The sequence below is a fragment of the Daphnia pulicaria genome, chromosome 1, assembly GCF_021234035.1.
Source record: "Daphnia pulicaria isolate SC F1-1A chromosome 1, SC_F0-13Bv2, whole genome shotgun sequence".
Classification (NCBI taxonomy): Eukaryota; Metazoa; Arthropoda; class Branchiopoda; order Diplostraca; family Daphniidae; genus Daphnia; species Daphnia pulicaria.
Window position 1 is genome coordinate 39,364,121 of NC_060913.1, and position 27,867 is coordinate 39,391,987.

Here is a 27,867-nt window from a genome sequence, read left to right on the forward strand (position 1 = left end):
GACGGTGTGGCCAAGTTTCTCCGTTTCCTCCGCCATCAGTCCTAAGATAGAATTATGACGATTAATAGAAAGAGCGGAGTTTACCTGGCACCCACAAACAACATGGTCTGTGGTTTCCAGCTTCGTACAACCTAGTCGACAGGTTTTGACTGTCGACTTTGATCCTGGGCCACCTCGGACTGGCAGTATCCCTAGTCTAGCCTTGTGGAGAAAGTGCCATTCCTGGAAGGACAGTGGCGTTCGGCATGATAAGAGACCTGCGTTCTCCTTGGCCATGTCAAGAGCTAATCCGGTTGCCGTCTTTCCTTGTTGAGCTGACAGGAGTCTACTGGTCCACCTTTGCCTCATCGCGGTTCGGAGTCCTCTGACTGCCTTGATGGAGATTGTGGAGATGTCATCGGCGATAACTTTGCTGTACTCTTCGCCGGATACATCAATCCTTATCCTCTTCAAACAGCCCGAGGCCTTCCTTGCGCGGGTCCAAAGGTTCATCGATGCTCCTCCATGTCGGATTGCTCCAAGTCCCTTTTCCATGGAACCTGCCAAGTACTCGTTAATAGGAAGTGGAAAAGGGACCTCGTTCCTGCCGTATCCCAATTTGATGGTTTCTTCTAGTTGTGCCATTGCCACTTCACTGACGTTCTTGTCTTTGCTATCTAGGAGTTGCAGTGCTCTTGCCAGGGTCAAAATGTCAGCCTCGTCTGTGAGGGGGAGAACTCCAAGTACTCCCACGCGGCGATCTGAGTAGAAAAAAGCAGTGTTAGCGGACATAGGGACACAGGCTACCTTGCGAAGAAAATCTCTGCAGGCGACGTCCAGGTCGTAGAGGGATCTTTTCTCGACTCTTCCCGATGCGAGGTGGTGGGAAAGTGATGGGAGTAGTACACTTCTGTACACTTCCAGCTTTTGCCAGGGAGCCAAACCGGAGTCGCCAATCTTTATCAAATTTCCGAGAAGTGACGTGGTGGGTCGGAAGGTTAGTCGTGAGCCTAGTGGAGTCCCTAGATAGTTTTCCTGTTCGTCCTCGGCTAGGGCCCTTATTTGGGAGTCTCCAAGTTTCAGTGGGTTATCTACAGAAGATTTGCCGTTAATGAGTGTGAGTGACGTGCATTTTTTAGGATTAAATCTCAAGCCGAGTGAGGTTGCCGTGTTCTCGGTGGCATTGAGAGTTCCCTGGATTTCGCTGACTGAAGATCCTGCGATGGCAATGTCGTCTGCGTAGGACGAAGTGGACACTCTTGACTGGTAGACTGCGAACCCGTTGTTGTTTGATTTTACTGTCCTGATGATCGGTTCTGCCGCCAGATTGAAGACGACGCTGCTTAATGGATCTCCTTGTCGCACTCCGGCTGTTGGATGGATTTGAACTGAGTCTTGTCCGACGGCAAAGTCCATGATGTTGTTTGAGTAGATATCGGTCAGAATGCGGCGAAGTTCGTCTGGTATCGGAAGGCTTTCGAACAGGCTGTTCAGTATCGGATGAGGTATTGATCCGAATGCGTTGGTGAGATCGAGCCAAGCAATCACCAGCTTCCTTTTTGACTGTTTCGCCTGCTCAATCACAGTGTGGAGTATGTGGGTGTGCTCTTGGATACCCCTAACTCCTGGAAGGAATCCCTTTTGTTCTGGAGAAATCCATCCTAGTCTCGTGGCGGTGGCCATTATCCTGGACGATATTATACCCGAAAATATCTTGTACATGGTTGGTAGTAAGGATATTGGCCTGAAGTTCCCATAATCAGAGGGATCTCCTTTCTTGAAGATAGGGACGGTTCGAGATGTTTTCCAGCAGGCTGGGATACCCAGAGACCACACCGCCTGGTAAATGGTTGCTAGGAGCTCGCCATTACCGTCAAGAGACCGGAGGTGGCGATATTCAAGGCCATCCCTTCCTGGAGCAGTGTTAGCAGCTTTACCGAGTTTAAGCTTGATTTCGCTAAGACTGGGGGGAGCTGAGAGTAGCCTGATGTCGTCATCGGTCGTCTGTTTCCAATCACAGTGGTCGAATTGAGCACGGGCTGACTCCACTTGCTCCTGAGAAGGACCTGGCTGACAGTAGGTTTTTTTCAAAAATGCAGTCGCTGTTTCTTTTGTTCCAGAATATCCAGTTGATTCTTCTTCGAGAATTTTCCTGACAGCCCTGCGGGGATACAAAGAAAATAGACGTTGAATTTTGCTCTTTTGGTCGTTTTGGGTTTGTTTGGATCTTCTGATTCTTTGTTGCTGGCGGTTTTGGCTTCGCTTTCGGTGGGCGTCTGGTGGCTTCTTTGGAGGGGGCGGTCGTTTCTGAGAAGAGGTCGAGTCTTCCGGTGTGGCAGAAAGTTTTAGCCACTCGGCACTGCACTTAGTGAGGGTGGAGTCGAGGCACTGTACCGTGTTGCAAGCCTCTATCCTAACGCCCCAAACACTCCTAAACGCCTCTAGTGGACACACCGCGTCTCCGGGAGCTACCAATCTACCAAGCTGGCTGGGAGATGAGGCTGGAGATTCGTAAGAGGAATCATTGTTGTTGGAAGATTTTGATGAAGACGGAGAATTGAAAGAGGAAATTGATGAGTCAAGGGATTCACTGTTTTCTGAGATTATGTTTGGAGTAGAAGGACTCGAGCGTTGAGTGGACAAGTCTTTGGAGGTGTTTGATGCAGAAGAAGAAGAAGAAGATGAAACTGGAGAAGCTGGAGAGGAAGAGGAGGGGACGGGTGAGGTCCCCTCTCCTTCTGTGTTGTTCGGAGTATTGCGTCTCGAAGCAACAGTTGGGGTGTGACAAGAGGTGGTTGACAGTTCAAGATTGATAATTCTGAAAAACTCTCTATTAGAAATGTTAGGAGGGAGGGGGAGGAGGGGAACAGTTGGAGAATACGGTTTTGGCGTCTCTGTTAGATGTGTTTTGTAATGCGTTTTAATGAAGTATCCATCTCCATTTGCCTCGCATTTCCTACATTGCCATCTGCGGACTGTAGTGAGGCCATGTACTCTAAACAGATGATGTTCAATGGACTGGAAAGCGACTGTTCCCTCGCCCGTTGTGCGCCACTTGCATAAGGGGCATCGGCATGGGCCACCTGGATACATGAGCGTGACTTCATTACCCATAATTGTGGTTCCTTCCACAGTGATGCTCTCATCAAGTGCACCACAACCTTTCTCATGCCTTCTAGCAATGACAACATCGCTGGTCTCGTGATCGCACGAGTTGCATGTGTACATGGGAGCAACTCTCGCGTCATGTTTAGCGAAAATGTGCCTGACCGAATCTTGGACTCGTGATCTTGATGAGTATTTTCCGATTTTGCAGAGAGAGCACTTAATCGTATCGGGCACAGGCCAAGGTAAGTAAATAGTTCCATCACAAGCTTTGAACTCGAAGAAGTCCACAACTGCCCCTGCCATTGCAGAAAGGGAGAACAAATCCAGACAGTCAGACGTCTGGATCGGCTCAAGGTTGGGATGAGGGTGACAGTCAACCCCCGCATTTGCTTTTAAAAAGTACGAATTTGGGACTGAATAAGAGTGAGTTTACTGCAAGTTTACTACTGACTTAATAGGAAAAAAGTTTACAGAAAAACTAATTACTCAGAGGAATCTCCAGGGGATTTGACTCCCAGCCAACGAGGAGCTATGGTTAATGTGTGGGCCTAACCGGGACGCGCGTGTGTGGGAATATGAAACACGAGAAGGGAATTGCTGGCCGGATTGGATACCGGAAGACCGACGTCAGTAGAAACGCCGCGTAGTTTACAGCAAAAACACCCTCTCGCCAGTTGCCGGGCTAAGCGATTATCCAACTGTCAAGAATTGAGAGCAGAGGAAATGTTAGAAGAAGTTGGAGGCCAAAGGAAAGCCCGTATCAGATATTAAGCTGATAAGATAAGATACTACACTTTGATCTTAGCCAAAAGGCCGAGAAGCGATAATGTTACAAGGATTACTGCCCAAAATAACCACTGAGGTTCAACACATTTCCGGTGGTGTACGAAGAATACTCATATCACTCAAAACATTCAAGAAATGCTATAAAATATTGAGTTGTTCATTTTTCCAGACGCGACCACTTGATGCTTATAAAGTTCATTTTCATTTGTTTTATTATGCTCATACTGTATTAAGGGAGATACAATTTACGCTGAAGGCGTTGCAAATTTTACTCTCGTTATCACACTAGGTCCTTTTTTTTTCAGAATATGGCTTTGCCACGCCACCTGACGACAAAAGCTCTGAACGATAATTAATCATGATTAAATAACAATAACTAAAAGAATGCAATACGATCATAAAGTCATGACACATCCTCAAATTGACCAACCTCACTTTCACAATTTATTTTGCCATACAAGCAGATGATTTAAGGACACGAATACCTGGAATTATTATTAAGATTTATCTCTTTAGATTTTCAAGAATTTAAATTTGTTTTATCATCTCAACCACTCTGAACACGCTAGTTTCCTTCCGCTATTTCACATGGATTTAACGGAAACGGTCCTCAATGACTGTGTTTGATGCTGTCGAGACAGCTACACTCACAGCCTGTTTCACGCTCAGAAACCAGCGTCTTAACTCGTCATCGTGGGTTGAAAGGAGACAAGTTTCTGGTGGGAAACAAGTCAAGATATACTACAGGAATGATCCTGTGAAGTATGATCTTAAATGCAATGTTATTTTGCAGAACTCTAAATAAGGTTTGTACGATCAATGAGCTTTGGCGTAAATTACAGTGCATAGATCGATATTTCGGAATATTAAATTGAGATTTGCAATACTTGACGCACACAGTACATACATTGTCAGGTCTTGCATTTTGTTCATTTATTGAAACACCGAGAAGCTCTTTAATAGTTATAGAACAAGTGACGAGACCAATTTTGGACACAATAAAGAATCCGCGTGCTCATCAAATCAATTTATTACAGTAATGTATTATCGATTGAGAGCCCATTTATCAGCTGGGTGTTTGGCGTGCACCTATAATCCTGCTTCGGGGAGGCTTGGTAGAGTGGATGGCTTGAGTTTAGGAGCCCTGTTTCGTGATACCGCATGTTGATCAGGTGCCCGCACTAAGCTTGACATCAGCATGGATCTGCTAGAGGAATCTAGTAGGTGCAGGTTAGCTAAGGAGGAGCGTAGTGGGTCAGGAGGGAAACCTAGCAGCCAAAAGTTCCCGTGTTCGGCAGTAGTGGGATCGTGCCAGTGAGTGGGCGTCATGCAACAGCCTCAACAAAATAGCCAAACCTCTATCTTTTTTTTTGTCGTTAAAACTACCGAGATCAAACAAACATGCGTTCTACAATATATGGTATCATTAATCAAAGTCCCAGCAATACCGTTTTCAACTAATACCTAAAGAATACATTATATTCCATGTCTCATCTAACTTGGGGAGCAAAAATAAAATTACACCATGCCAACAGCATCCCGTATTCCCAAGCGGTCACCCATCCAAGTACTAACGGGACCCGACATAGCTTAACTTCCGGGAGCTGACGAGACCGGGTGAGTTCTATGTGTTATGGCCGTTGACATCAATTCAGTCGCCATTACCCGACCATATTCGCCTCTAAATCTAGTTCTAATGCTTGCTTACTTTCTGTTCGAAATACACACCAACCTTAGCCAAACAAACGAGGACATATAAGTACATTTGTCAATGGACAACCGAATATAAAATTTGATAATATTTCCAAACGCCACTATTTTTGGCTAACTGTCATTTTTAATTTTCTCGTTCCTGTTCATGTCCGATCAATGAGCCAACAATCCAAGTGTCATAAGGCTAACGATTGCTTCCCTTACTTAGCTTGCGTTGCATAAGGATCTCAGAGCCAGAGAGATTAGATAGAGCTGCCCGAAGAAACCACCAACGTACAAGCCTCTCGGCTGTGCCGTGCGCTTCGCGCACGGCGTTTCAAATATCTTTCAGCAACAAAGAGGTTGGAGGACGTCTAGTAGCCTCTCGGCTGTGCCGTGCGCTTCGCGCACGGCGTTTCAAATATCTTTCAGCAACAAAGAGGTTGGAGGACGTCTAGTAGGCAATATCCAGTAAAAAATACGTTCCTTCCATTTTCAACTAATGCCAAAATAATACATTGTAGTCCATGTAGTATCACCCATCTTGGGAAGCACTTCAATTCAATTGGATTCACAAAAATAAAATAATTCCATGCCAACAGCATCCCGTATTCCCAAGCGGTCACCCATCCAAGTACTAACGGGACCCGACATAGCTTAACTTCCGGGAGCTGACGAGACCGGGTGAGTTCTATGTGGTATGGCCGTTGACATTAAACTAGACGCAATTACCCGACCATATTCGCCTCTAATCTATTACTTGTGCTTGAGATTTATCTTTTTGAAATACACACTAATCTTACCAAAACCACCGAAAAACTATCAGTTTGTCATTTTACAAATGTTGTCAGTATGTAGTAGTAGAATATCTTTGTTTCCGCATACAGACGTTTTTAATTTTTCATTTATTCAAAGTGCCCAATCAGAAGACCGGGCGTTAAAAAAATAAGTCATATAGACTCATCAATGCTCCTAACCACGGAAATCTTTAGTAAAAGGCGAAAGATTTATCCGGGTATTGATTAGAAACCAGAGTAAATAACAGTGGTATGCCTTGTATTTATATTCATTTCAAAATTTTGAAGTGCGCTTGTAAGGTTTTTTTTCGAAACATGCGTTTACATATCAAAATCCTTGTGCAATTCTTTATCAATGGGTACAGTTATTTTAAAGTAAATATCATGTATAAAGCTCGTTAACATGTTTTTGAACGAAACAGTTGTGCGCAGTGTTATTTTTGAAAAAAATGAACGATCTTTATGGTACAAGCCCAACACGTAGGTGGTGGGATCAGATGTTTACCCCGACATTCACCCTACAGCGGTTAACAATTTATTGAACTTCCCCTTTAAACATGGTGGAATCTTTTCACCTTGTCATTTGGAATCACCTTTTCAAATATTTTCCCCGTGTTCACAATGTTCCAACTGACTGATATTAATGGCCTTCAGCGAACGAATTAATCAGCCTTGTCTGACGTGCAATACCAACTAAATGGAAACAAAAATCACTTATACGATTTCACTTTCACCGTTTAATGTTATAAACACACTATGCAACACTCCAATTTTTCTAACTGACTGTAATTTTTTTTTTCTTGTACGCTGAAATGCTCCTGATGGAGCTATCAAAAATTGCCGACGACAAAGATTATTTCACTTCATCGTGGCGGGGTATTGGTTAAAGTTTTCAACTAGCAATAATCACACCTCGGGAGACCCTCATTGGTTATGATATTGCCACTGCGCAAAGCTAAATTATAATCAGAAAAGCAAGTCTACTTAAGCATTTGCTGAATTCGTTCTGCTTGGACGTGTTGGACCAACAATTTCGTTCAGAAATATTCATTTAGATTACCCTAGGCAAATTTTAATTTCCATCTCCCATTGGACTAATACCAACAGGGGACAGTTCATTACATACATGAAATAATTTTTGTCTTAATATCGGGTCAAATACTTGAAATTCTGTAAATGTGTATTTTTCTTCCATACATTTCAACAACTTCCTGCACACACAAAAAAGGGAGGGGGAATTTCAGGTTTTCATTCCAAATTGTTTTTCACATTATGAACTATTGAAGTGAGCGAGCATTACTTTCCAACCAAACAAAATTTATAGTTAATCTGCGTGTTGACGTGAAAAATCAGTTTTCAGTGCCGTGACCAGGATTCGAACCTGGGTTACTACGGATTTATATCTAGTAGGTACCACAACGTAGGGTCCTAACCACTAGACGATCACGGCCAATCCATTGGCCATGATGATTTATATTAAAATAGCTAAACATGAATTTCATTACTTTGTTGTTTCTTCCCAGAAAGAAAATCTGATGCTTCGCGTATTCCCAAGTGGTCAACCCTACCGTTTACTAACGGGACCAGATTTAGTTCAACTTCCGGCAGATGACAAGAATTTTTCTTACATTTATAGTGTGTTCAGGGAACGGCGCGAACGCAGTCCCCCACTACCAAAAATTGTACTCCCGAGTTAATCACATTTGGATTAATCGCAAGGGTCAGCCCATCCTTAGTGCAATGGAAAGGCCTCGCCCTGGAGGAACCACCTTGGTGATCATGGTTGCCTCTGAGCCAGGTAAGTATGATTGTGGATGCTTTTTCACTTTGTTTAATACTTTGTATACAGCAGAACAATATTGACAAAGAGTGTTCAAGTATTTGACTGACGTTTAGAGAATACCACCCACTTTCTTTCATCGACTTGAATTACGAACTCGAGCAAAATATAGTAAATAAAGCTCAGTATTTATTTCATGGTCTTGATCTTTGCAAATACTTTTCAAGAAACAAATTGCTTGTTTTTTTTCATTTGGTCGTCCAATTGGCAAATAAGAAAATAAGAAAATCGACTTTTCATATGAAAATACACGCATCTTCATATTAAAAAAAAAAACATCACATCGAAAGATGAACAGTACTAATTAGTTAACACAATCAAGTACGTAATTTTTTATGCTTTTCTTGATATTACGAAAAAAATACAATTAGAAAAAATTACAAACATGTCTAAATGACAGTTTTGCAATTATACATGGTCTTTTATTATACGGTGCTAAGACAATTTCTGTTTTATTCAATATGTTCTCCCTCATAGAGGGTGAGCCGATCCCGGAGGTACTGCAATACCGGGTCAACCCGTGGCGGGAGCAGTGCAAGCACTGTATTCCCACTGTATGCCAAAAATCAGTTTAATATTCTGGGGTCCATTTGAACCCGTATCAGATATTAAGCTGATAAGAACAGATTTTATGCATTGTATTTTCCAAAGGACTGGGAATAAACATATATACAATGATTTATTTTAATTGAGTTTGAAGGGAAAAAGTACGCGAGACGACGTGTCAACGCTACGTTAAAAAACCCTTAGTTTGAGGAAGAGGGAGGACTTGCGCCCTCTTCTGCTTCTTCTTCTTCGGGTTCGGGATCGCTTGCTTCGGTCTGGTATGCCAGGTGTTTGGCTATGATTTGGGTTGTTCCTTGGATGGCCAGTAGTTTCATCTTCTTCTTGAGGCTCTGCCATTTTCTACCCGAGAATCCCAGGGCAAGACATATCTCATCGTTGCTTGGGAGCCAGGACCCTAGTGAACCAACCACGAGAGGGAGTACCACACCAAGGTGTTTGTACTTTTCAATTTTCCTTGCCTGTGCCTTCTCGAGTCCATCCGCGCTGCTGAGTGGAACCGTGACGTCGATGATGATGGGAGGGTTGGTGGAAGTGACCACCAGGTCTGGTCTGAGTCCGGAGTTGTCCACGGCGAGGTTGACGGAGACGGTGTGGCCAAGTTTCTCCGTTTCCTCCGCCATCAGTCCTAAGATAGAATTATGACGATTAATAGAAAGAGCGGAGTTTACCTGGCACCCACAGACAACATGGTCTGTGGTTTCCAGCTTCGTACAACCTAGTCGACAGGTTTTGACTGTCGACTTTGATCCTGGGCCACCTCGGACTGGCAGTATCCCTAGTCTAGCCTTGTGGAGAAAGTGCCATTCCTGGAAGGACAGTGGCGTTCGGCATGATAAGAGACCTGCGTTCTCCTTGGCCATGTCAAGAGCTAATCCGGTTGCCGTCTTTCCTTGTTGAGCTGACAGGAGTCTACTGGTCCACCTTTGCCTCATCGCGGTTCGGAGTCCTCTGACTGGCTTGATGGAGATTGTGGAGATGTCATCGGCGATTACTTTGCTGTACTCTTCGCCGGATACATCAATCCTTATCCTCTTCAAACAGCCCGAGGCCTTCCTTGCGCGGGTCCAAAGGTTCATCGATGCTCCTCCATGTCGGATTGCTCCAAGTCCCTTTTCCATGGAACCTGCCAAGTACTCGTTAATAGGAAGTTGAAAAGGGACCTCGTTCCTGCCGTATCCCAATTTGATGGTTTCTTCTAGTTGTGCCATTGCCAATTCACTGACGTTCTTGTCTTTGCTATCTAGGAGTTGCAGTGCTCTTGCCAGGGTCCAAATGTCAGCCTCGTCTGTGAGGGGGAGAACTCCAAGTCCTCCCACGCGGCGATCTGAGTAGAAAAAAGCAGTGTTAGCGGACATAGGGACACAGGCTACCTTGCGAAGAAAATCTCTGCAGGCGACGTCCAGGTCGTAGAGGGATCTTTTCTCGACTCTTCCCGATGCGAGGTGGTGGGAAAGTGATGGGAGTAGTACACTTCTGTACACTTCCAGCTTTTGCCAGGGAGCCAAACCGGAGTCGCCAATCTTTATCAAATTTCCGAGAAGTGACGTGGTGGGTCGGAAGGTTAGTCGTGAGCCTAGTGGAGTCCCTAGATAGTTTTCCTGTTCGTCCTCGGCTAGGGCCCTTATTTGGGAGTCTCCAAGTTTCAGTGGGTTATCTACAGAAGATTTGCCGTTAATGAGTGTGAGTGACGTGCATTTTTTAGGATTAAATCTCAGGCCGAGTGAGGTTGCCGTGTTCTCGGTGGCATTGAGAGTTCCCTGGATTTCGCTGACTGAAGATCCTGCGATGGCAATGTCGTCTGCGTAGGACGAAGTGGACACTCTTGACTGGTAGACTGCGAACCCGTTGTTGTTTGATTTTACTGTCCTGATGATCGGTTCTGCCGCCAGATTGAAGACGACGCTGCTTAATGGATCTCCTTGTCGGACTCCGGCTGTTGGATGGATTTGAACTGAGTCTTGTCCGACGGCAAAGTCCATGATGTTGTTTGAGTAGATATCGGTCAGAATGCGGCGAAGTTCGTCTGGTATCGGAAGGCTTTCGAACAGGCTGTTCAGTATCGGATGAGGTATTGATCCGAATGCGTTGGTGAGATCGAGCCAAGCAATCACCAGCTTCCTTTTTGACTGTTTCGCCTGCTCAATCACAGTGTGGAGTATGTGGGTGTGCTCTTGGATACCCCTAACTCCTGGAAGGAATCCCTTTTGTTCTGGAGAAATCCATCCTAGTCTCGTGGCGGTGGCCATTATCCTGGACGATATTATACCCGAAAATATCTTGTACATGGTTGGTAGTAAGGATATTGGCCTGAAGTTTCCATAATCAGAGGGATCTCCTTTCTTGAAGATAGGGACGGTTCGAGATGTTTTCCAGCAGGCTGGGATACCCAGAGACCACACCGCCTGGTAAATGGTTGCTAGGAGCTCGCCATTACCGTCAAGAGACCGGAGGTGGCGATATTCAAGGCCATCCCTTCCTGGAGCAGTGTTAGCAGCTTTACCGAGTTTAAGCTTGATTTCGCTAAGACTGGGGGGAGCTGAGAGTAGCCTGATGTCGTCATCGGTCGTCTGTTTCCAATCACAGTGGTCGAATTGAGCACGGGCTGACTCCACTTGCTCCTGAGAAGGAGCTGGCTGACAGTAGGTTTTTTTCAAAAATGCAGTCGCTGTTTCTTTTGTTCCAGAATATCCAGTTGATTCTTCTTCGAGAATTTTCCTGACAGCCCTGCGGGGATACAAAGAAAATAGACGTTGAATTTTGCTCTTTTGGTCGTTTTGGGTTTGTTTGGATCTTCTGATTCTTTGTTGCTGGCGGTTTTGGCTTCGCTTTCGGTGGGCGTCTGGTGGCTTCTTTGGAGGGGGCGGTCGTTTCTGAGAAGAGGTCGAGTCTTCCGGTGTGGCAGAAAGTTTTAGCCACTCGGCACTGCACTTAGTGAGGGTGGAGTCGAGGCACTGTACAGTGTTGCAAGCCTCTATCCTAACGCCCCAAACACTCCTAAACGCCTCTAGTGGACACACCGCGTCTCCGGGAGCTACCAATCTACCAAGCTGGCTGGGAGATGAGGCTGGAGATTCGAAGAGGAATCATTGTTGTTGGAAGATTTTGATGAAGACGGAGAATTGAAAGAGGAAATTGATGAGTCAAGGGATTCACTGTTTTCTGAGATTATGTTTGGAGTAGAAGGACTCGAGCGTTGAGTGGACAAGTCTTTGGAGGTGTTTGATGCAGAAGAAGAAGAAGAAGATGAAACTGGAGAAGCTGGAGAGGAAGAGGAGGGGACGGGTGAGGTCCCCTCTCCTTCTGTGTTGTTCGGAGTATTGCGTCTCGAAGCAACAGTTGGGGTGTGACAAGAGGTGGTTGACAGTTCAAGATTGATAATTCTGAAAAACTCTTTATTAGAAATGTTAGGAGGGAGGGGGAGGAGGGGAACAGTTGGAGAATACGGTTTTGGCGTCTCTGTTAGATGTGTTTTGTAATGCGTTTTAATGAAGTATCCATCTCCATTTGCCTCGCATTTCCTACATTGCCATCTGCGGACTGTAGTGAGACCATGTACTCTAAACAGATGATGTTCAATGGACTGGAAAGCGACTGTTCCCTCGCCCGTTGTGCGCCACTTGCATAAGGGGCATCGGCATGGGCCACCTGGATACATGAGCGTGACTTCATTACCCATAATTGTGGTTCCTTCCACAGTGATGCTCTCATCAAGTGCACCACAACCTTTCTCATGCCTTCTAGCAATGACAACATCGCTGGTCTCGTGATCGCACGAGTTGCATGTGTACATGGGAGCAACTCTCGCGTCATGTTTAGCGAACATGTGCCTGATCGAATCTTGGACTCGTGATCTTGATGAGTATTTTCCGATTTTGCAGAGAGAGCACTTAATCGTATCGGGCACAGGCCAAGGTAAGTAAATAGTTCCATCACAAGCTTTGAACTCGAAGAAGTCCACAACTGCCCCTGCCATTGCAGAAAGGGAGAACAAATCCAGACAGTCAGACGTCTGGATCGGCTCAAGGTTGGGATGAGGGTGAGAGTCAACCCCCGCATTTGCTTTTAAAAAGTACGAATTTGGGACTGAATAAGAGTGAGTTTACTGCAAGTTTACTACTGACTTAATAGGAAAAAAGTTTACAGAAAAACTAATTACTCAGAGGAATCTCCAGGGGATTTGACTCCCAGCCAACGAGGAGCTATGGTTAATGTGTGGGCCTAACCGGGACGCGCGTGTGTGGGAATATGAAACACGAGAAGGGAATTGCTGGCCGGATTGGATACCGGAAGACCGACGTCAGTAGAAACGCCGCGTAGTTTACAGCAAAAACACCCTCTCGCCAGTTGCCGGGCAAAGCGATTATCCAACTGTCAAGAATTGAGAGCAGAGGAAATGTTAGAAGAAGTTGGAGGCCAAAGGATAGCCCGTATCAGATATTACACTTTGATCTTAGCCAAAAGGCCGAGAAGCGATAATGTTACAAGGATTACTGCCCAAAATAACCACTGAGGTTCAACACATTTCCGGTGGTGTACGAAGAATACTCATATCACTCAAAACATTCAAGAAATGCTATAAAATATTGAGTTGTTCATTTTTCCAGACGCGACCACTTGATGCTTATAAAGTTCATTTTCATTTGTTTTATTATGCTCATACTGTATTAAGGGAGATACAATTTACGCTGAAGGCGTTGCAAATTTTACTCTCGTTATCACACTAGGTCCTTTTTTTCAGAATATGGCTTTGCCACGCCACCTGACGACAAAAGCTCTGAACGATAATTAATCATGATTAAATAACAATAACTAAAAGAATGCAATACGATCATAAAGTCATGACACATCCTCAAATTGACCAACCTCACTTTCACAATTTATTTTGCCATACAAGCAGATGATTTAAGGACACGAATACCTGGAATTATTATTAAGATTTATCTCTTTAGATTTTCAAGAATTTAAATTTGTTTTATCATCTCAACCACTCTGAACACGCTAGTTTCCTTCCGCTATTTCACATGGATTTAACGGAAACGGTCCTCAATGACTGTGTTTGATGCTGTCGAGACAGCTACACTCACAGCCTGTTTCACGCTCAGAAACCAGCGTCTTAACTCGTCATCGTGGGTTGAAAGGAGACAAGTTTCTGGTGGGAAACAAGTCAAGATATACTACAGAAATGATCCTGTGAAGTATGATCTTAAATGCAATGTTATTTTGCAGAACTCTAAATAAGGTTTGTACGATCAATGAGCTTTGGCGTAAATTACAGTGCATAGATCGATATTTCGGAATATTAAATTGAGATTTGCAATACTTGACGCACACAGTACATACATTGTCAGGTCTTGCATTTTGTTCATTTATTGAAACACCGAGAAGCTCTTTAATAGTTATAGAACAAGTGACGAGACCAATTTTGGACACAATAAAGAATCCGCGTGCTCATCAAATCAATTTATTACAGTAATGTATTATCGATTGAGAGCCCATTTATCAGCTGGGTGTTTGGCGTGCACCTATAATCCTGCTTCGGGGAGGCTTGGTAGAGTGGATGGCTTGAGTTTAGGAGCCCTGTTTCGTGATACCGCATGTTGATCAGGTGCCCGCACTAAGCTTGACATCAGCATGGATCTGCTAGAGGAATCTAGTAGGTGCAGGTTAGCTAAGGAGGAGCGTAGTGGGTCAGGAGGGAAACCTAGCAGCCAAAAGTTCCCGTGTTCGGCAGTAGTGGGATCGTGCCAGTGAGTGGGCGTCATGCAACAGCCTCAACAAAATAGCCAAACCTCTATCTTTTTTTTTGTCGTTAAAACTACCGAGATCAAACAAACATGCGTTCTACAATATATGGTATCATTAATCAAAGTCCCAGCAATACCCTTTTCAACTAATACCTAAAGAATACATTATATTCCATGTCTCATCTAACTTGGGGAGCAAAAATAAAATTACACCATGCCAACAGCATCCCGTATTCCCAAGCGGTCACCCATCCAAGTACTAACGGGACCCGACATAGCTTAACTTCCGGGAGCTGACGAGACCGGGTGAGTTCTATGTGGTATGGCCGTTGACATCAATTCAGTCGCCATTACCCGACCATATTCGCCTCTAAATCTAGTTCTAATGCTTGCTTACTTTCTGTTCGAAATACACACCAACCTTAGCCAAACAAACGAGGACATATAAGTACATTTGTCAATGGACAACCGAATATAAAATTTGATAATATTTCCAAACGCCACTATTTTTGGCTAACTGTCAAAATTACACCATGCCAACAGCATCCCGTATTCCCAAGCGGTCACCCATCCAAGTTCTAACGGGACCCGACATAGCTTAACTTCCGGGAGCTGACGAGACCGGGTGAGTTCTATGTGGTATGGCCGTTGACATCAATTCAGTCGCCATTACCCGACCATATTCGCCTCTAAATCTAGTTCTAATGCTTGCTTACTTTCTGTTCGAAATACACACCAACCTTAGCCAAACAAACGAGGACATATAAGTACATTTGTCAATGGACAACCGAATATAAAATTTGATAATATTTCCAAACGCCACTATTTTTGGCTAACTGTCATTTTTAATTTTCTCGTTCCGGGGATGTCCGATCAATGAGCCAACAATCCAAGTGTCATAAGGCTAACGATTGCTTCCCTTACTTAGCTTGCGTTGCATAAGGATCTCAGAGCCAGAGAGATTAGATAGAGCTGCCCGAAGAAACCACCAACGTACAAGCCTCTCGGCTGTGCCGTGCGCTTCGCGCTTTACTTAGCTTGCGTTGCATAAGGATCTCAGAGCCAGAGAGATTAGATAGAGCTGCCCGAAGAAACCACCAACGTACAAGCCTCTCGGCTGTGCCGTGCGCTTCGCGCACGGCGTTTCAAATATCTTTCAGCAACAAAGAGGTTGGAGGACGTCTAGTAGCCTCTCGGCTGTGCCGTGCGCTTCGCGCACGGCGTTTCAAATATCTTTCAGCAACAAAGAGGTTGGAGGACGTCTAGTAGGCAATATCCAGTAAAAAATACGTTCCTTCCATTTTCAACTAATGCCAAAATAATACATTGTAGTCCATGTAGTATCACCCATCTTGGGAAGCACTTCAATTCAATTGGATTCACAAAAATAAAATAATTCCATGCCAACAGCATCCCGTATTCCCAAGCGGTCACCCATCCAAGTACTAACGGGACCCGACATAACTTAACTTCCGGGAGCTGACGAGACCGGGTGAGTTCTATGTGATATGGCCGTTGACATTAAACTAGACGCAATTACCCGACCATATTCGCCTCTAATCTATTACTTGTGCTTGAGATTTATCTTTTTGAAATACACACTAATCTTACCAAAACCACCGAAAAACTATCAGTTTGTCATTTTACAAATGTTGTCAGTATGTAGTAGTAGAATATCTTTGTTTCCGCATACAGACGTTTTTAATTTTTCATTTATTCAAAGTGCCCAATCAGAAGACCGGGCGTTAAAAAAATAAGTCATATAGACTCATCAATGCTCCTAACCACGGAAATCTTTAGTAAAAGGCGAAAGATTTATCCGGGTATTGATTAGAAACCAGAGTAAATAACAGTGGTATGCCTTGTATTTATATTCATTTCAAAATTTTGAAGTGCGCTTGTAAGGTTTTTTTTCGAAACATGCGTTTACATATCAAAATCCTTGTGCAATTCTTTATCAATGGGTACAGTTATTTTAAAGTAAATATCATGTATAAAGCTCGTTAACATGTTTTTGAACGAAACAGTTGTGCGCAGTGTTATTTTTGAAAAAAATGAACGATCTTTATGGTACAAGCCCAACACGTAGGTGGTGGGATCAGATGTTTACCCCGACATTCACCCTACAGCGGTTAACAATTTATTGAACTTCCCCTTTAAACATGGTGGAATCTTTTCACCTTGTCATTTGGAATCACCTTTTCAAATATTTTCCCCGTGTTCACAATGTTCCAACTGACTGATATTAATGGCCTTCAGCGAACGAATTAATCAGCCTTGTCTGACGTGCAATACCAACTAAATGGAAACAAAAATCACTTATACGATTTCACTTTCACCGTTTAATGTTATAAACACACTATGCAACACTCCAATTTTTCTAACTGACTGTAATTTTTTTTTTCTTGTACGCTGAAATGCTCCTGATGGAGCTATCAAAAATTGCCGACGACAAAGATTATTTCACTTCATCGTGGCGGGGTATTGGTTAAAGTTTTCAACTAGCAATAATCACACCTCGGGAGACCCTCATTGGTTATGATATTGCCACTGCGCAAAGCTAAATTATAATCAGAAAAGCAAGTCTACTTAAGCATTTGCTGAATTCGTTCTGCTTGGACGTGTTGGACCAACAATTTCGTTCAGAAATATTCATTTAGATTACCCTAGGCAAATTTTAATTTCCATCTCCCATTGGACTAATACCAACAGGGGACAGTTCATTACATACATGAAATAATTTTTGTCTTAATATCGGGTCAAATACTTGAAATTCTGTAAATGTGTATTTTTCTTCCATACATTTCAACAACTTCCTGCACACACAAAAAAAGGGAGGGGGAATTTCAGGTTTTCATTCCAAATTGTTTTTCACATTATGAACTATTGAAGTGAGCGAGCATTACTTTCCAACCAAACAAAATTTATAGTTAATCTGCGTGTTGACGTGAAAAATCAGTTTTCAGTGCCGTGACCAGGATTCGAACCTAGGTTACTACGGATTAATATCTAGTAGGTACCACAACGTAGGGTCCTAACCACTAGACGATCACGGCCAATCCATTGGCCATGATGATTTATATTAAAGTAGCTAAACATGAATTTCATTACTTTGTTGTTTCTTCCCAGAAAGAAAATCTGATGCTTCGCGTATTCCCAAGCGGTCAACCCTACCGTTTACTAACGGGACCAGATTTAGTTCAACTTCCGGCAGATGACAAGAATTTTTCTTACATTTATAGTGTGTTCAGGGAACGGCGCGAACGCAGTCCCCCACTACCAAAAATTGTACTCCCGAGTTAATCACATTTGGATTAATCGCAAGGGTCAGCCCATCCTTAGTGCAATGGAAAGGCCTCGCCCTGGAGGAACCACCTTGGTGATCATGGTTGCCTCTGAGCCAGGTAAGTATGATTGTGGATGCTTTTTCACTTTGTTTAATACTTTGTATACAGCAGAACAATATTGACAAAGAGTGTTCAAGTATTTGACTGACGTTTAGAGAATACCACCCACTTTCTTTCATCGACTTGAATTACGAACTCGAGCAAAATATAGTAAATAAAGCTCAGTATTTATTTCATGGTCTTGATCTTTGCAAATACTTTTCAAGAAACAAATTGCTTGTTTTTTTCATTTGGTCGTCCAATTGGCAAATAAGAAAATAAGAAAATCGACTTTTCATATGAAAATACACGCATCTTCATATTTAAAAAAAAACATCACATCGAAAGATGAACAGTACTAATTAGTTAACACAATCAAGTACGTAATTTTTTATGCTTTTCTTGATATTACGAAAAAAATACAATTAGAAAAAATTACAAACATGTCTACATGACAGTTTTGCAATTATACATGGTCTTTTATTATACGGTGCTAAGACAATTTCTGTTTTATTCAATATGTTCTCCCTCATAGAGGGTGAGCCGATCCCGGAGGTACTGCAATACCGGGTCAACCCGTGGCGGGAGCAGTGCAAGCACTGTATTCCCACTGTATGCCAAAAATCAGTTTAATATTCTGGGGTCCATTTGAACCCGTATCAGATATTAAGCTGATAAGAACAGATTAAACGTTTATTGAAAATGAAATTTTAGCATGTACATAGCTGGCTATGCCAGAGGGAAAGATCACCAAACAATGAATGTTTGGGGAGAGAAAAAGTGGGAGAATATGTCTACAATTTAGAGAGAGTTGCGAGAGGAGTTATTACTCATCGGTATTGCGTGTGAGAAGTTGATCATAATAATAGAAACAAAACAAAAATTGGGGTGATTTTACGACGGTGAGAAAAAAAAAAAAAAAAAGATAAGAGCAATTCAGAGGTTGAAGATAAAGTTGAAAAAGAACATATAATATTGGGGGAGTTTACGACGGGGAGAAACAAAAATAGAAATAAATATGGAATTGGGAGTGAAGCTATAGGGGGAGTTTACGACGGGAAGAAAAATAGAAATAAATATTGAGTTGGGAGCGAAGTTATAGGGAGAGTTTACGACGGGAAAAAAAAAATAGACATAAGTATTAAGTTGGGAGTGAAGTTATAGGGAGAGTTTACGACGGGAAGAAAAATATAAATAAGTATGAAATTGGGAGGGAAGTTAAAAAAATTTTTGTGAGGAGCAGGGAGAACAAAATAATAGCAAGTGTTGGGGAGACCAATTGTTTTGTTTGGGTTTGAATGGGGAATATCAGCGAGAAAAAAATAATAAGAAAAGACAAAAGGTTAAATTATTCTTCGCCGGGTTGTTCAATCTGAGCAGGATCGCAGCGCGGATGCGCCGGGATTGGGTTGGTTGGAGCCACTTCCTGGTATTGCCGCTTGCCACTGATGAATTCAACATAGATGTCCCGCGACCACCGGATAGTGTCGCTGATGATAAGCTTCTTCATTAGCTTGGCGTAGCTTTTACTAATCCGGAGCTGGCGGATGACTGTTTCATTATCGGGGTCCCATCCACCAAGGGCCCCAACGATGAAAGCGTTGAGGTAGACATCCCAGCCTTGGGAACGAAGCTCATCAGCCAGAAGGGAATACTTTTGAATTTTGCCTGATCTGGCCAGTTGGAAGGCTTCGTATTTGTTTTCGAAGACAACAGCGACGTCGATGATTGAAATGGAACGCGTGAGTGCGTTAGTCACCACAAGGTCAGGACGGAGCTGACAGCTGGTGCCAGGAATTTTCCGATCCTCACTGGTAGTGCCGGCAATGGCCGGTGTGCCTTTAGCAAGACGATGGACAGTGGCATGGTGTCGAAGGGCTCGTGGTCGGCTGACATATTTGCAATGGCTTAAGACATGTGGAAGGGATTCCAGTATGTTGTTGCAGCGACGGCAGCGTTTGCTGCCGTTGCCAAACCGACGCGTTCCGTTGAGGGGCATGGTATCCAGTCGAGCTCGATGAAGGAAACGCCAATCAGCGAAGCGGGTGTAGAGGCCAGATTTCATCATGTGATTGGATTCACTTCTGAGACTGGTCACGGAATACACTTTTCCCTGATCAGGTTTTTTGAGTAGGCGCTGCAGATAGGCAGCTCGAAGGGCCGTTTTAAGGAGGCTGCATACTTGACGACGGGCCGCTGGGTGGGCTCGTGCTTGATTCGGCTCCTTGTCTGGGCGGGGAACGATGAGTTGCATTTCGCCACGGGTGGCGCACCACCACCACTGGATGTCGGCGGTACGGCGAAGAGCACGAGTACAGATGCGAACACGTGACCATAGAGATGGGACATCCCCGTTAGTTTTGGCCATTTCCCCATCAGTGGCGCCATTAAGATATGACGCAACATCATCCATAGTCGGCACATGGCGAATTTTCAGCTGCACCGCGGTTTTTAGAGTGTCCCATGCCGTTTCGCGGACGGAGTCATCGGGGCAAGTGAGTAGCCTATATCCGTGAGTGACGGCGCAGACGTTGCGCATATCACTAAAAGGCAAGATACCAGCTCCACCTAGTGGGCTGGGAATAAAAACAACTTCTGCACTAGCCCGTTGCGGAAGATTCATCCATTTTTTGACGCATTTCTTCATGGTTTTGTCTAATTTAGACAGAGGCTAAACTCTCACGTCAGCACCGCGGAGGATAAAATCGAGGCGGGGCACTAGGAACGTGACAACGGCGTCGATTTTCTGCCAAGGGGCGAGTAGGCTGGCGTCTAAAAGATCCAGGTCGGTCCCAATTTTGGCAAGAGATTCTTCCGGAGTTTGTTTGTTGCGGAATCCAGTAGGAACACCTAGGTGGCGGTAGTGTTGACCTTCTCCCAGCACCGCCAGAGGGTTTTCGTCGATGGTGAAGACAGAATCAACCGTTTCACGGTTGAGGATATGAAGAGTGGCACATTTTGAAGGCTTGAAAGTGAGGCCACACCAGTCCGCCGTTTCGGATGCAACATCAAGTTGCCGTTGAAGAGCAACATCGTTTGTGGCCAGGAGAGCTAGATCGTCCGCAAAAGCCAGAGTGGACTGGTCAATAAGGCCGAGCTTGAAAGAGAGCGGTTTAAGCGCCACTACTGCCCGGATGATGGGCTCCATTGCAAGATCGAAGACGACAGGGCTCAGTGGGCTACCCTGTTTGACTCCAGCAGATAGAGGGATTGGGGCCGTCAAACCGGTAGATGTCATCCCCCGTGTTGTAGTATCCTTGTAGAGATCACGAATGACGGCAATCAATTCAGCAGGAAGCCCTAGAAGAGAGAGAGTACCAAAAATGTGGTTATGAGGTACCGATGGGAAGGCGTTGGCCAAATCCAACCACGCCACACAAAGTTCTTGGCCAGTGCGCCGGGCTTGGTTGATTGCAGATTGAAGAATGAAGTTATGTTCAAGGCAGCCGTCGTGGCGAGTAAAGCCTTTTTGTTGGGGGGAAATCCGTTTTCCATCTTCCGCCCACCGTGAGACACGATCAGCCAAGACTCCAGAATAAAGTTTGGCAATCGTATTCCCGAGTGATAACGGTCGCCAGGTGTTCAAGTTGTCCCGGTCGCCAGCTTTGTAGATGAGGACCGTAGTGGATTCTTTCCATGCCAGGGGAACTTGGGCCTGGGCAAGACAGCGGGAATATATAAGGGCCAGCGTATGACAGCCTGGGTCAGCCCGTCGTAGACCAGCATATCGGGCGCCATCTGGTCCAGGTGCTGTGTTTTTCATCCGCTGGAGACGGTTCGCTACTTCTCGCGGTGTAATGGGCGCAGTAAGGAAGGTCAGTTCTTCGGGTGTAGTTGTCTGGGTGAATTCCGGCACGCAAGGCGGCGGGTCTGACCATGGATGGTCAGTTCCGGAAAAAATTGTTGAGAGGTGGGCCTCGATCGCAGCTGGATCTGCCGCACAATAGGGAGATGGTTCGGCGAGAATGTGGGTCATCGCCTTATTTCTGTCAATCCGGTAGAGTTTTTGAATTTCTGAAGCATCTTGAGGGTTGTACTGTTGACGTCGAGGTGGGGCTCGACGTGTGCCCCGCTGAGTGGGCACGGCATCTCGGAATTGGCCTGGCGGGGCTGCGTCTTTGCGTTCGGCAGCAGCGGTAGTAATTTCTTGGGAGAGAGCCGACAGGCCCTCGAGATCTGTCGGCAGAAGGGAGTGAAATGTGGCATTCCACTGACGCTGCTGGTCCGTTAGCTTTGGTGGAGGAGGAAGCCCGTCATCATCCGGCGGGTCAGCAAAGTCATCTGCCCCATCAATGGGCAGTGGTTCAGCAGCAAAATCCGCCTCATTTGGAGGAGGAGGTTGATGAGCCGTCATCACCCGCTGGTTTACCATGTCCTCGTACTGCTGTACGTGACACGGTGTGGATTGATGCTGTTGCGTCAGTGGTCGTGCACTCGGCCCTAATTGAGGCAGGTTAAAATAACCAGCAGCCGTGTGTAAGGGCGTTTCATCTGGAAGTGGTGGTGAGCGCAGTGGTTCACCAAACGAAAGAATATGGCCACTATGAACACTGGTAGGGGACGTAGAAGGCGCACATCGACGAGATTGACCTTCACGCGTGATTGCACGGGGAACACGCAGTGGTATCGGGTGGTGTGACAAATTGGCCAGCCTTGCGGACCGTTGCGGGATGTCAAAGTGACCAGCACCGACGTTCCAGGGCGGAATTTCACTTAGAAGAGACGGAAGCACTCGCTCACTTGATGAAGAATATGGGCGATCGAGAACTGGTGGCTGGGCTGAAAGTGGAGAAGTAGACAGCCGAGGGCCAGGCCGTCGAGGAAGGTCGAAATGGCCAGCATCCCGATTCCACGGTGGAGCATCTGGCATGGAGGGTGAATTCACTGGTTCACTCACTATGGGAGGAGGAGAGATTTCAGCACCAACTAGGCCTCGAGCACCTGGAGCGCCAGATACTTGAAGAGAGCCGGTAGGTGGCGTGTGGGTAGTATTTCGGAGGCTTGGTGTAGTTAGCGGCGGAGGAGGCTGCACGAACATTGGAGTTGCACTGTTTTGTTGCATATCCGGTGACGGGACAGGAACTGCACTGGAGAGAAGAAGCTGACGGGCAATGCTAATTTCTTCAGTCACTATTGGCGGATTGGAGCGGGGGCGATAACAGCGGCCACCACCCCCTCTTTCCCAGCAACCACTCAAAACCGGATGATGAAGCACGTCATACAGAACATTCGTACGGCCAGTCCAGGACCATAGAGAGTCAGGAGGATCCGGCTCTGGCGGCGGAGGAGAGAAGCCACTTGGGACAACACTGAGAGAAGCACTGAGGGGCGGGAGTAGCTCACGCGGCCCGAAGTTGATGAGGAGGCCAGGCGGATGGGAAAGCATCGGCCTGGTATCTAAGAAAGGAGGTAAATTAGTGGGGGCTGCCGTCGGAGGGATCGGCGCCACAGTAGATGGGTCAGAAGGCAGCGCCTCTGAGATGGATCGACGTCGAGCCGCCGCAAGGAAGCAATCAATGGCTTCGGAAGAGATGGGCGGCATTTGGGGTGTACCAGGCGTGGTAGAGGGTGGAGACACCGGTCGACGGGAGTGGATTTCAGCATGGTGGGCGGCATAGCTTCTCACGCTCGGTAACTCGAACTGGCAGATGTGGCACTCGAAGCGGACAACAATGGTACCTTTGTGGGTGGCTCGAAAGTGCTTCTTCAGGCTGTTATGGGTCGACAGCTTCTGGCCAACGGTAGTGCAGATGTGGCAGGAGAAGGTGGCAGAAGATGGGATGGGTAGGCTGATGTAGACCACATCAGTAATGGTCTCCGTGAACCTGCTCCCACTAGGGGGGTCATCGGCAGGGGAGGCATCACTGTCACTCATCGTACAAAAGAAATAATCACAATTGGGAACATAATAACAGTGGGTAAATAAGAAGAACACAGAAGAATTTGATCGATTCAAAGATCCGACACTAGAGGCTAAAAGATCAAGCGTAGGGAGATAACTGATAAGAACAGATACTACACTTTGATCTTAGCCAAAAGGCCGAGAAGCGATAATGTTACAAGGATTACTGCCCAAAATAACCACTGAGGTTCAACACATTTCCGGTGGTGTACGAAGAATACTCATATCACTCAAAACATTCAAGAAATGCTATAAAATATTGAGTTGTTCATTTTTCCAGACGCGACCACTTGATGCTTATAAAGTTCATTTTCATTTGTTTTATTATGCTCATACTGTATTAAGGGAGATACAATTTACGCTGAAGGCGTTGCAAATTTTACTCTCGTTATCACACTAGGTCCTTTTTTTCAGAATATGGCTTTGCCACGCCACCTGACGACAAAAGCTCTGAACGATAATTAATCATGATTAAATAACAATAACTAAAAGAATGCAATACGATCATAAAGTCATGACACATCCTCAAATTGACCAACCTCACTTTCACAATTTATTTTGCCATACAAGCAGATGATTTAAGGACACGAATACCTGGAATTATTATTAAGATTTATCTCTTTAGATTTTCAAGAATTTAAATTTGTTTTATCATCTCAACCACTCTGAACACGCTAGTTTCCTTCCGCTATTTCACATGGATTTAACGGAAACGGTCCTCAATGACTGTGTTTGATGCTGTCGAGACAGCTACACTCACAGCCTGTTTCACGCTCAGAAACCAGCGTCTTAACTCGTCATCGTGGGTTGAAAGGAGACAAGTTTCTGGTGGGAAACAAGTCAAGATATACTACAGAAATGATCCTTGAAGTATGATCTTAAATGCAATGTTTTTTTGCAGAACTCTAAATAAGGTTTGTACGATCAATGAGCTTTGGCGTAAATTACAGTGCATAGATCGATATTTCGGAATATTAAATTGAGATTTGCAATACTTGACGCACACAGTACATACATTGTCAGGTCTTGCATTTTGTTCATTTATTGAAACACCGAGAAGCTCTTTAATAGTTATAGAACAAGTGACGAGACCAATTTTGGACACAATAAAGAATCCGCGTGCTCATCAAATCAATTTATTACAGTAATGTATTATCGATTGAGAGCCCATTTATCAGCTGGGTGTTTGGCGTGCACCTATAATCCTGCTTCGGGGAGGCTTGGTAGAGTGGATGGCTTGAGTTTAGGAGCCCTGTTTCGTGATACCGCATGTTGATCAGGTGCCCGCACTAAGCTTGACATCAGCATGGATCTGCTAGAGGAATCTAGTAGGTGCAGGTTAGCTAAGGAGGAGCGTAGTGGGTCAGGAGGGAAACCTAGCAGCCAAAAGTTCCCGTGTTCGGCAGTAGTGGGATCGTGCCAGTGAGTGGGCGTCATGCAACAGCCTCAACAAAATAGCCAAACCTCTATCTTTTTTTTTGTCGTTAAAACTACCGAGATCAAACAAACATGCGTTCTACAATATATGGTATCATTAATCAAAGTCCCAGCAATACCCTTTTCAACTAATACCTAAAGAATACATTATATTCCATGTCTCATCTAACTTGGGGAGCAAAAATAAAATTACACCATGCCAACAGCATCCCGTATTCCCAAGCGGTCACCCATCCAAGTACTAACGGGACCCGACATAGCTTAACTTCCGGGAGCTGACGAGACCGGGTGAGTTCTATGTGGTATGGCCGTTGACATCAATTCAGTCGCCATTACCCGACCATATTCGCCTCTAAATCTAGTTCTAATGCTTGCTTACTTTCTGTTCGAAATACACACCAACCTTAGCCAAACAAACGAGGACATATAAGTACATTTGTCAATGGACAACCGAATATAAAATTTGATAATATTTCCAAACGCCACTATTTTTGGCTAACTGTCAAAATTACACCATGCCAACAGCATCCCGTATTCCCAAGTGGTCACCCATCCAAGTACTAACGGGACCCGACATAGCTTAACTTCCGGGAGCTGACGAGACCGGGTGAGTTCTATGTGGTATGGCCGTTGACATCAATTCAGTCGCCATTACCCGACCATATTCGCCTCTAAATCTAGTTCTAATGCTTGCTTACTTTCTGTTCGAAATACACACCAACCTTAGCCAAACAAACGAGGACATATAAGTACATTTGTCAATGGACAACCGAATATAAAATTTGATAATATTTCCAAACGCCACTATTTTTGGCTAACTGTCATTTTTAATTTTCTCGTTCCGGGGATGTCCGATCAATGAGCCAACAATCCAAGTGTCATAAGGCTAACGATTGCTTCCCTTACTTAGCTTGCGTTGCATAAGGATCTCAGAGCCAGAGAGATTAGATAGAGCTGCCCGAAGAAACCACCAACGTACAAGCCTCTCGGCTGTGCCGTGCGCTTCGCGCTTTACTTAGCTTGCGTTGCATAAGGATCTCAGAGCCAGAGAGATTAGATAGAGCTGCCCGAAGAAACCACCAACGTACAAGCCTCTCGGCTGTGCCGTGCGCTTCGCGCACGGCGTTTCAAATATCTTTCAGCAACAAAGAGGTTGGAGGACGTCTAGTAGCCTCTCGGCTGTGCCGTGCGCTTCGCGCACGGCGTTTCAAATATCTTTCAGCAACAAAGAGGTTGGAGGACGTCTAGTAGGCAATATCCAGTAAAAAATACGTTCCTTCCATTTTCAACTAATGCCAAAATAATACATTGTAGTCCATGTAGTATCACCCATCTTGGGAAGCACTTCAATTCAATTGGATTCACAAAAATAAAATAATTCCATGCCAACAGCATCCCGTATTCCCAAGCGGTCACCCATCCAAGTACTAACGGGACCCGACATAGCTTAACTTCCGGGAGCTGACGAGACCGGGTGAGTTCTATGTGGTATGGCCGTTGACATTAAACTAGACGCAATTACCCGACCATATTCGCCTCTAATCTATTACTTGTGCTTGAGATTTATCTTTTTGAAATACACACTAATCTTACCAAAACCACCGAAAAACTATCAGTTTGTCATTTTACAAATGTTGTCAGTATGTAGTAGTAGAATATCTTTGTTTCCGCATACAGACGTTTTTAATTTTTCATTTATTCAAAGTGCCCAATCAGAAGACCGGGCGTTAAAAAAATAAGTCATATAGACTCATCAATGCTCCTAACCACGGAAATCTTTAGTAAAAGGCGAAAGATTTATCCGGGTATTGATTAGAAACCAGAGTAAATAACAGTGGTATGCCTTGTATTTATATTCATTTCAAAATTTTGAAGTGCGCTTGTAAGGTTTTTTTTCGAAACATGCGTTTACATATCAAAATCCTTGTGCAATTCTTTATCAATGGGTACAGTTATTTTAAAGTAAATATCATGTATAAAGCTCGTTAACATGTTTTTGAACGAAACAGTTGTGCGCAGTGTTATTTTTGAAAAAAATGAACGATCTTTATGGTACAAGCCCAACACGTAGGTGGTGGGATCAGATGTTTACCCCGACATTCACCCTACAGCGGTTAACAATTTATTGAACTTCCCCTTTAAACATGGTGGAATCTTTTCACCTTGTCATTTGGAATCACCTTTTCAAATATTTTCCCCGTGTTCACAATGTTCCAACTGACTGATATTAATGGCCTTCAGCGAACGAATTAATCAGCCTTGTCTGACGTGCAATACCAACTAAATGGAAACAAAAATCACTTATACGATTTCACTTTCACCGTTTAATGTTATAAACACACTATGCAACACTCCAATTTTTCTAACTGACTGTAATTTTTTTTTCTTGTACGCTGAAATGCTCCTGATGGAGCTATCAAAAATTGCCGACGACAAAGATTATTTCACTTCATCGTGGCGGGGTATTGGTTAAAGTTTTCAACTAGCAATAATCACACCTCGGGAGACCCTCATTGGTTATGATATTGCCACTGCGCAAAGCTAAATTATAATCAGAAAAGCAAGTCTACTTAAGCATTTGCTGAATTCGTTCTGCTTGGACGTGTTGGACCAACAATTTCGTTCAGAA

At 44.5% G+C, this 27,867-nt stretch overlaps 2 protein-coding genes, 20 non-coding genes and 4 pseudogenes across 22 annotated transcripts; all 26 read right to left on the reverse strand.

Annotated features, from left to right (window-relative positions):
* Nucleotides 1–3,790: 3,790 nt before the first annotated feature.
* LOC124322347 lies at nt 3,791–3,912 on the reverse strand (annotated as a pseudogene).
* Nucleotides 3,913–4,423: 511 nt separating this feature from the next.
* LOC124322566 lies at nt 4,424–4,645 on the reverse strand. The gene has a single exon (XR_006914845.1). It is a non-coding gene; the product is annotated as a small nucleolar RNA U3 (small nucleolar RNA).
* Nucleotides 4,646–5,399: 754 nt separating this feature from the next.
* On the reverse strand, nt 5,400–5,518 carry LOC124323142. Its single transcript, XR_006915385.1, has one exon. It is a non-coding gene; the product is annotated as a 5S ribosomal RNA (ribosomal RNA).
* A 640-nt stretch (nt 5,519–6,158) lies between these two features.
* LOC124322041 lies at nt 6,159–6,277 on the reverse strand. The gene has a single exon (XR_006914397.1). It is a non-coding gene; the product is annotated as a 5S ribosomal RNA (ribosomal RNA).
* A 203-nt stretch (nt 6,278–6,480) lies between these two features.
* LOC124322846 lies at nt 6,481–6,603 on the reverse strand. The gene has a single exon (XR_006915103.1). It is a non-coding gene; the product is annotated as a U5 spliceosomal RNA (small nuclear RNA).
* Nucleotides 6,604–7,177: 574 nt separating this feature from the next.
* LOC124322651 lies at nt 7,178–7,319 on the reverse strand. The gene has a single exon (XR_006914921.1). It is a non-coding gene; the product is annotated as a U4 spliceosomal RNA (small nuclear RNA).
* A 403-nt stretch (nt 7,320–7,722) lies between these two features.
* Trnah-gug lies at nt 7,723–7,812 on the reverse strand. Its single transcript is given in 2 exon segments — nt 7,723–7,757; nt 7,776–7,812. It is a non-coding gene; the product is annotated as a tRNA-His (tRNA).
* Nucleotides 7,813–8,004: 192 nt separating this feature from the next.
* Nucleotides 8,005–8,168, reverse strand: LOC124322020. Its single transcript, XR_006914377.1, has one exon. It is a non-coding gene; the product is annotated as a U1 spliceosomal RNA (small nuclear RNA).
* Nucleotides 8,169–8,677: 509 nt separating this feature from the next.
* On the reverse strand, nt 8,678–8,863 carry LOC124322320. Its single transcript, XR_006914651.1, has one exon. It is a non-coding gene; the product is annotated as a U2 spliceosomal RNA (small nuclear RNA).
* Nucleotides 8,842–9,737, reverse strand: LOC124326252. Its single transcript, XM_046784980.1, has 2 exons — nt 9,527–9,737; nt 8,842–9,394 (listed from the first exon to the last, which is right to left on the reverse strand). The coding sequence occupies exons 1-2, from the start codon at nt 9,699–9,701 to the stop codon at nt 8,949–8,951; spliced, it is 621 nt and encodes a 206-aa protein (XP_046640936.1). The 5' UTR covers nt 9,702–9,737; the 3' UTR covers nt 8,842–8,948.
* Nucleotides 9,738–13,752: 4,015 nt separating this feature from the next.
* On the reverse strand, nt 13,753–13,974 carry LOC124322447. The gene has a single exon (XR_006914731.1). It is a non-coding gene; the product is annotated as a small nucleolar RNA U3 (small nucleolar RNA).
* Nucleotides 13,975–14,728: 754 nt separating this feature from the next.
* LOC124322052 lies at nt 14,729–14,847 on the reverse strand. The gene has a single exon (XR_006914408.1). It is a non-coding gene; the product is annotated as a 5S ribosomal RNA (ribosomal RNA).
* Nucleotides 14,848–15,047: 200 nt separating this feature from the next.
* Nucleotides 15,048–15,166, reverse strand: LOC124323158 (annotated as a pseudogene).
* Nucleotides 15,167–15,914: 748 nt separating this feature from the next.
* On the reverse strand, nt 15,915–16,033 carry LOC124323144. The gene has a single exon (XR_006915387.1). It is a non-coding gene; the product is annotated as a 5S ribosomal RNA (ribosomal RNA).
* Nucleotides 16,034–16,236: 203 nt separating this feature from the next.
* Nucleotides 16,237–16,359, reverse strand: LOC124322847. The gene has a single exon (XR_006915104.1). It is a non-coding gene; the product is annotated as a U5 spliceosomal RNA (small nuclear RNA).
* A 574-nt stretch (nt 16,360–16,933) lies between these two features.
* Nucleotides 16,934–17,075, reverse strand: LOC124322653. The gene has a single exon (XR_006914923.1). It is a non-coding gene; the product is annotated as a U4 spliceosomal RNA (small nuclear RNA).
* A 686-nt stretch (nt 17,076–17,761) lies between these two features.
* LOC124322021 lies at nt 17,762–17,925 on the reverse strand. The gene has a single exon (XR_006914378.1). It is a non-coding gene; the product is annotated as a U1 spliceosomal RNA (small nuclear RNA).
* A 507-nt stretch (nt 17,926–18,432) lies between these two features.
* Nucleotides 18,433–18,608, reverse strand: LOC124322332 (annotated as a pseudogene).
* A 639-nt stretch (nt 18,609–19,247) lies between these two features.
* On the reverse strand, nt 19,248–20,546 carry LOC124324428. The gene has a single exon (XM_046784376.1). It carries the CDS (start codon nt 20,544–20,546, stop codon nt 19,248–19,250), a length of 1,299 nt encoding a protein of 432 aa, XP_046640332.1.
* Nucleotides 20,547–23,812: 3,266 nt separating this feature from the next.
* Nucleotides 23,813–23,951, reverse strand: LOC124322353 (annotated as a pseudogene).
* Nucleotides 23,952–24,460: 509 nt separating this feature from the next.
* On the reverse strand, nt 24,461–24,681 carry LOC124322573. Its single transcript, XR_006914851.1, has one exon. It is a non-coding gene; the product is annotated as a small nucleolar RNA U3 (small nucleolar RNA).
* Nucleotides 24,682–25,435: 754 nt separating this feature from the next.
* Nucleotides 25,436–25,554, reverse strand: LOC124322064. The gene has a single exon (XR_006914419.1). It is a non-coding gene; the product is annotated as a 5S ribosomal RNA (ribosomal RNA).
* Nucleotides 25,555–25,754: 200 nt separating this feature from the next.
* Nucleotides 25,755–25,873, reverse strand: LOC124322481. The gene has a single exon (XR_006914763.1). It is a non-coding gene; the product is annotated as a 5S ribosomal RNA (ribosomal RNA).
* Nucleotides 25,874–26,621: 748 nt separating this feature from the next.
* Nucleotides 26,622–26,740, reverse strand: LOC124322076. Its single transcript, XR_006914431.1, has one exon. It is a non-coding gene; the product is annotated as a 5S ribosomal RNA (ribosomal RNA).
* Nucleotides 26,741–26,943: 203 nt separating this feature from the next.
* On the reverse strand, nt 26,944–27,066 carry LOC124322848. Its single transcript, XR_006915105.1, has one exon. It is a non-coding gene; the product is annotated as a U5 spliceosomal RNA (small nuclear RNA).
* Nucleotides 27,067–27,639: 573 nt separating this feature from the next.
* On the reverse strand, nt 27,640–27,781 carry LOC124322654. Its single transcript, XR_006914924.1, has one exon. It is a non-coding gene; the product is annotated as a U4 spliceosomal RNA (small nuclear RNA).
* Between the last annotated feature and the right edge of the window lie 86 nt (nt 27,782–27,867).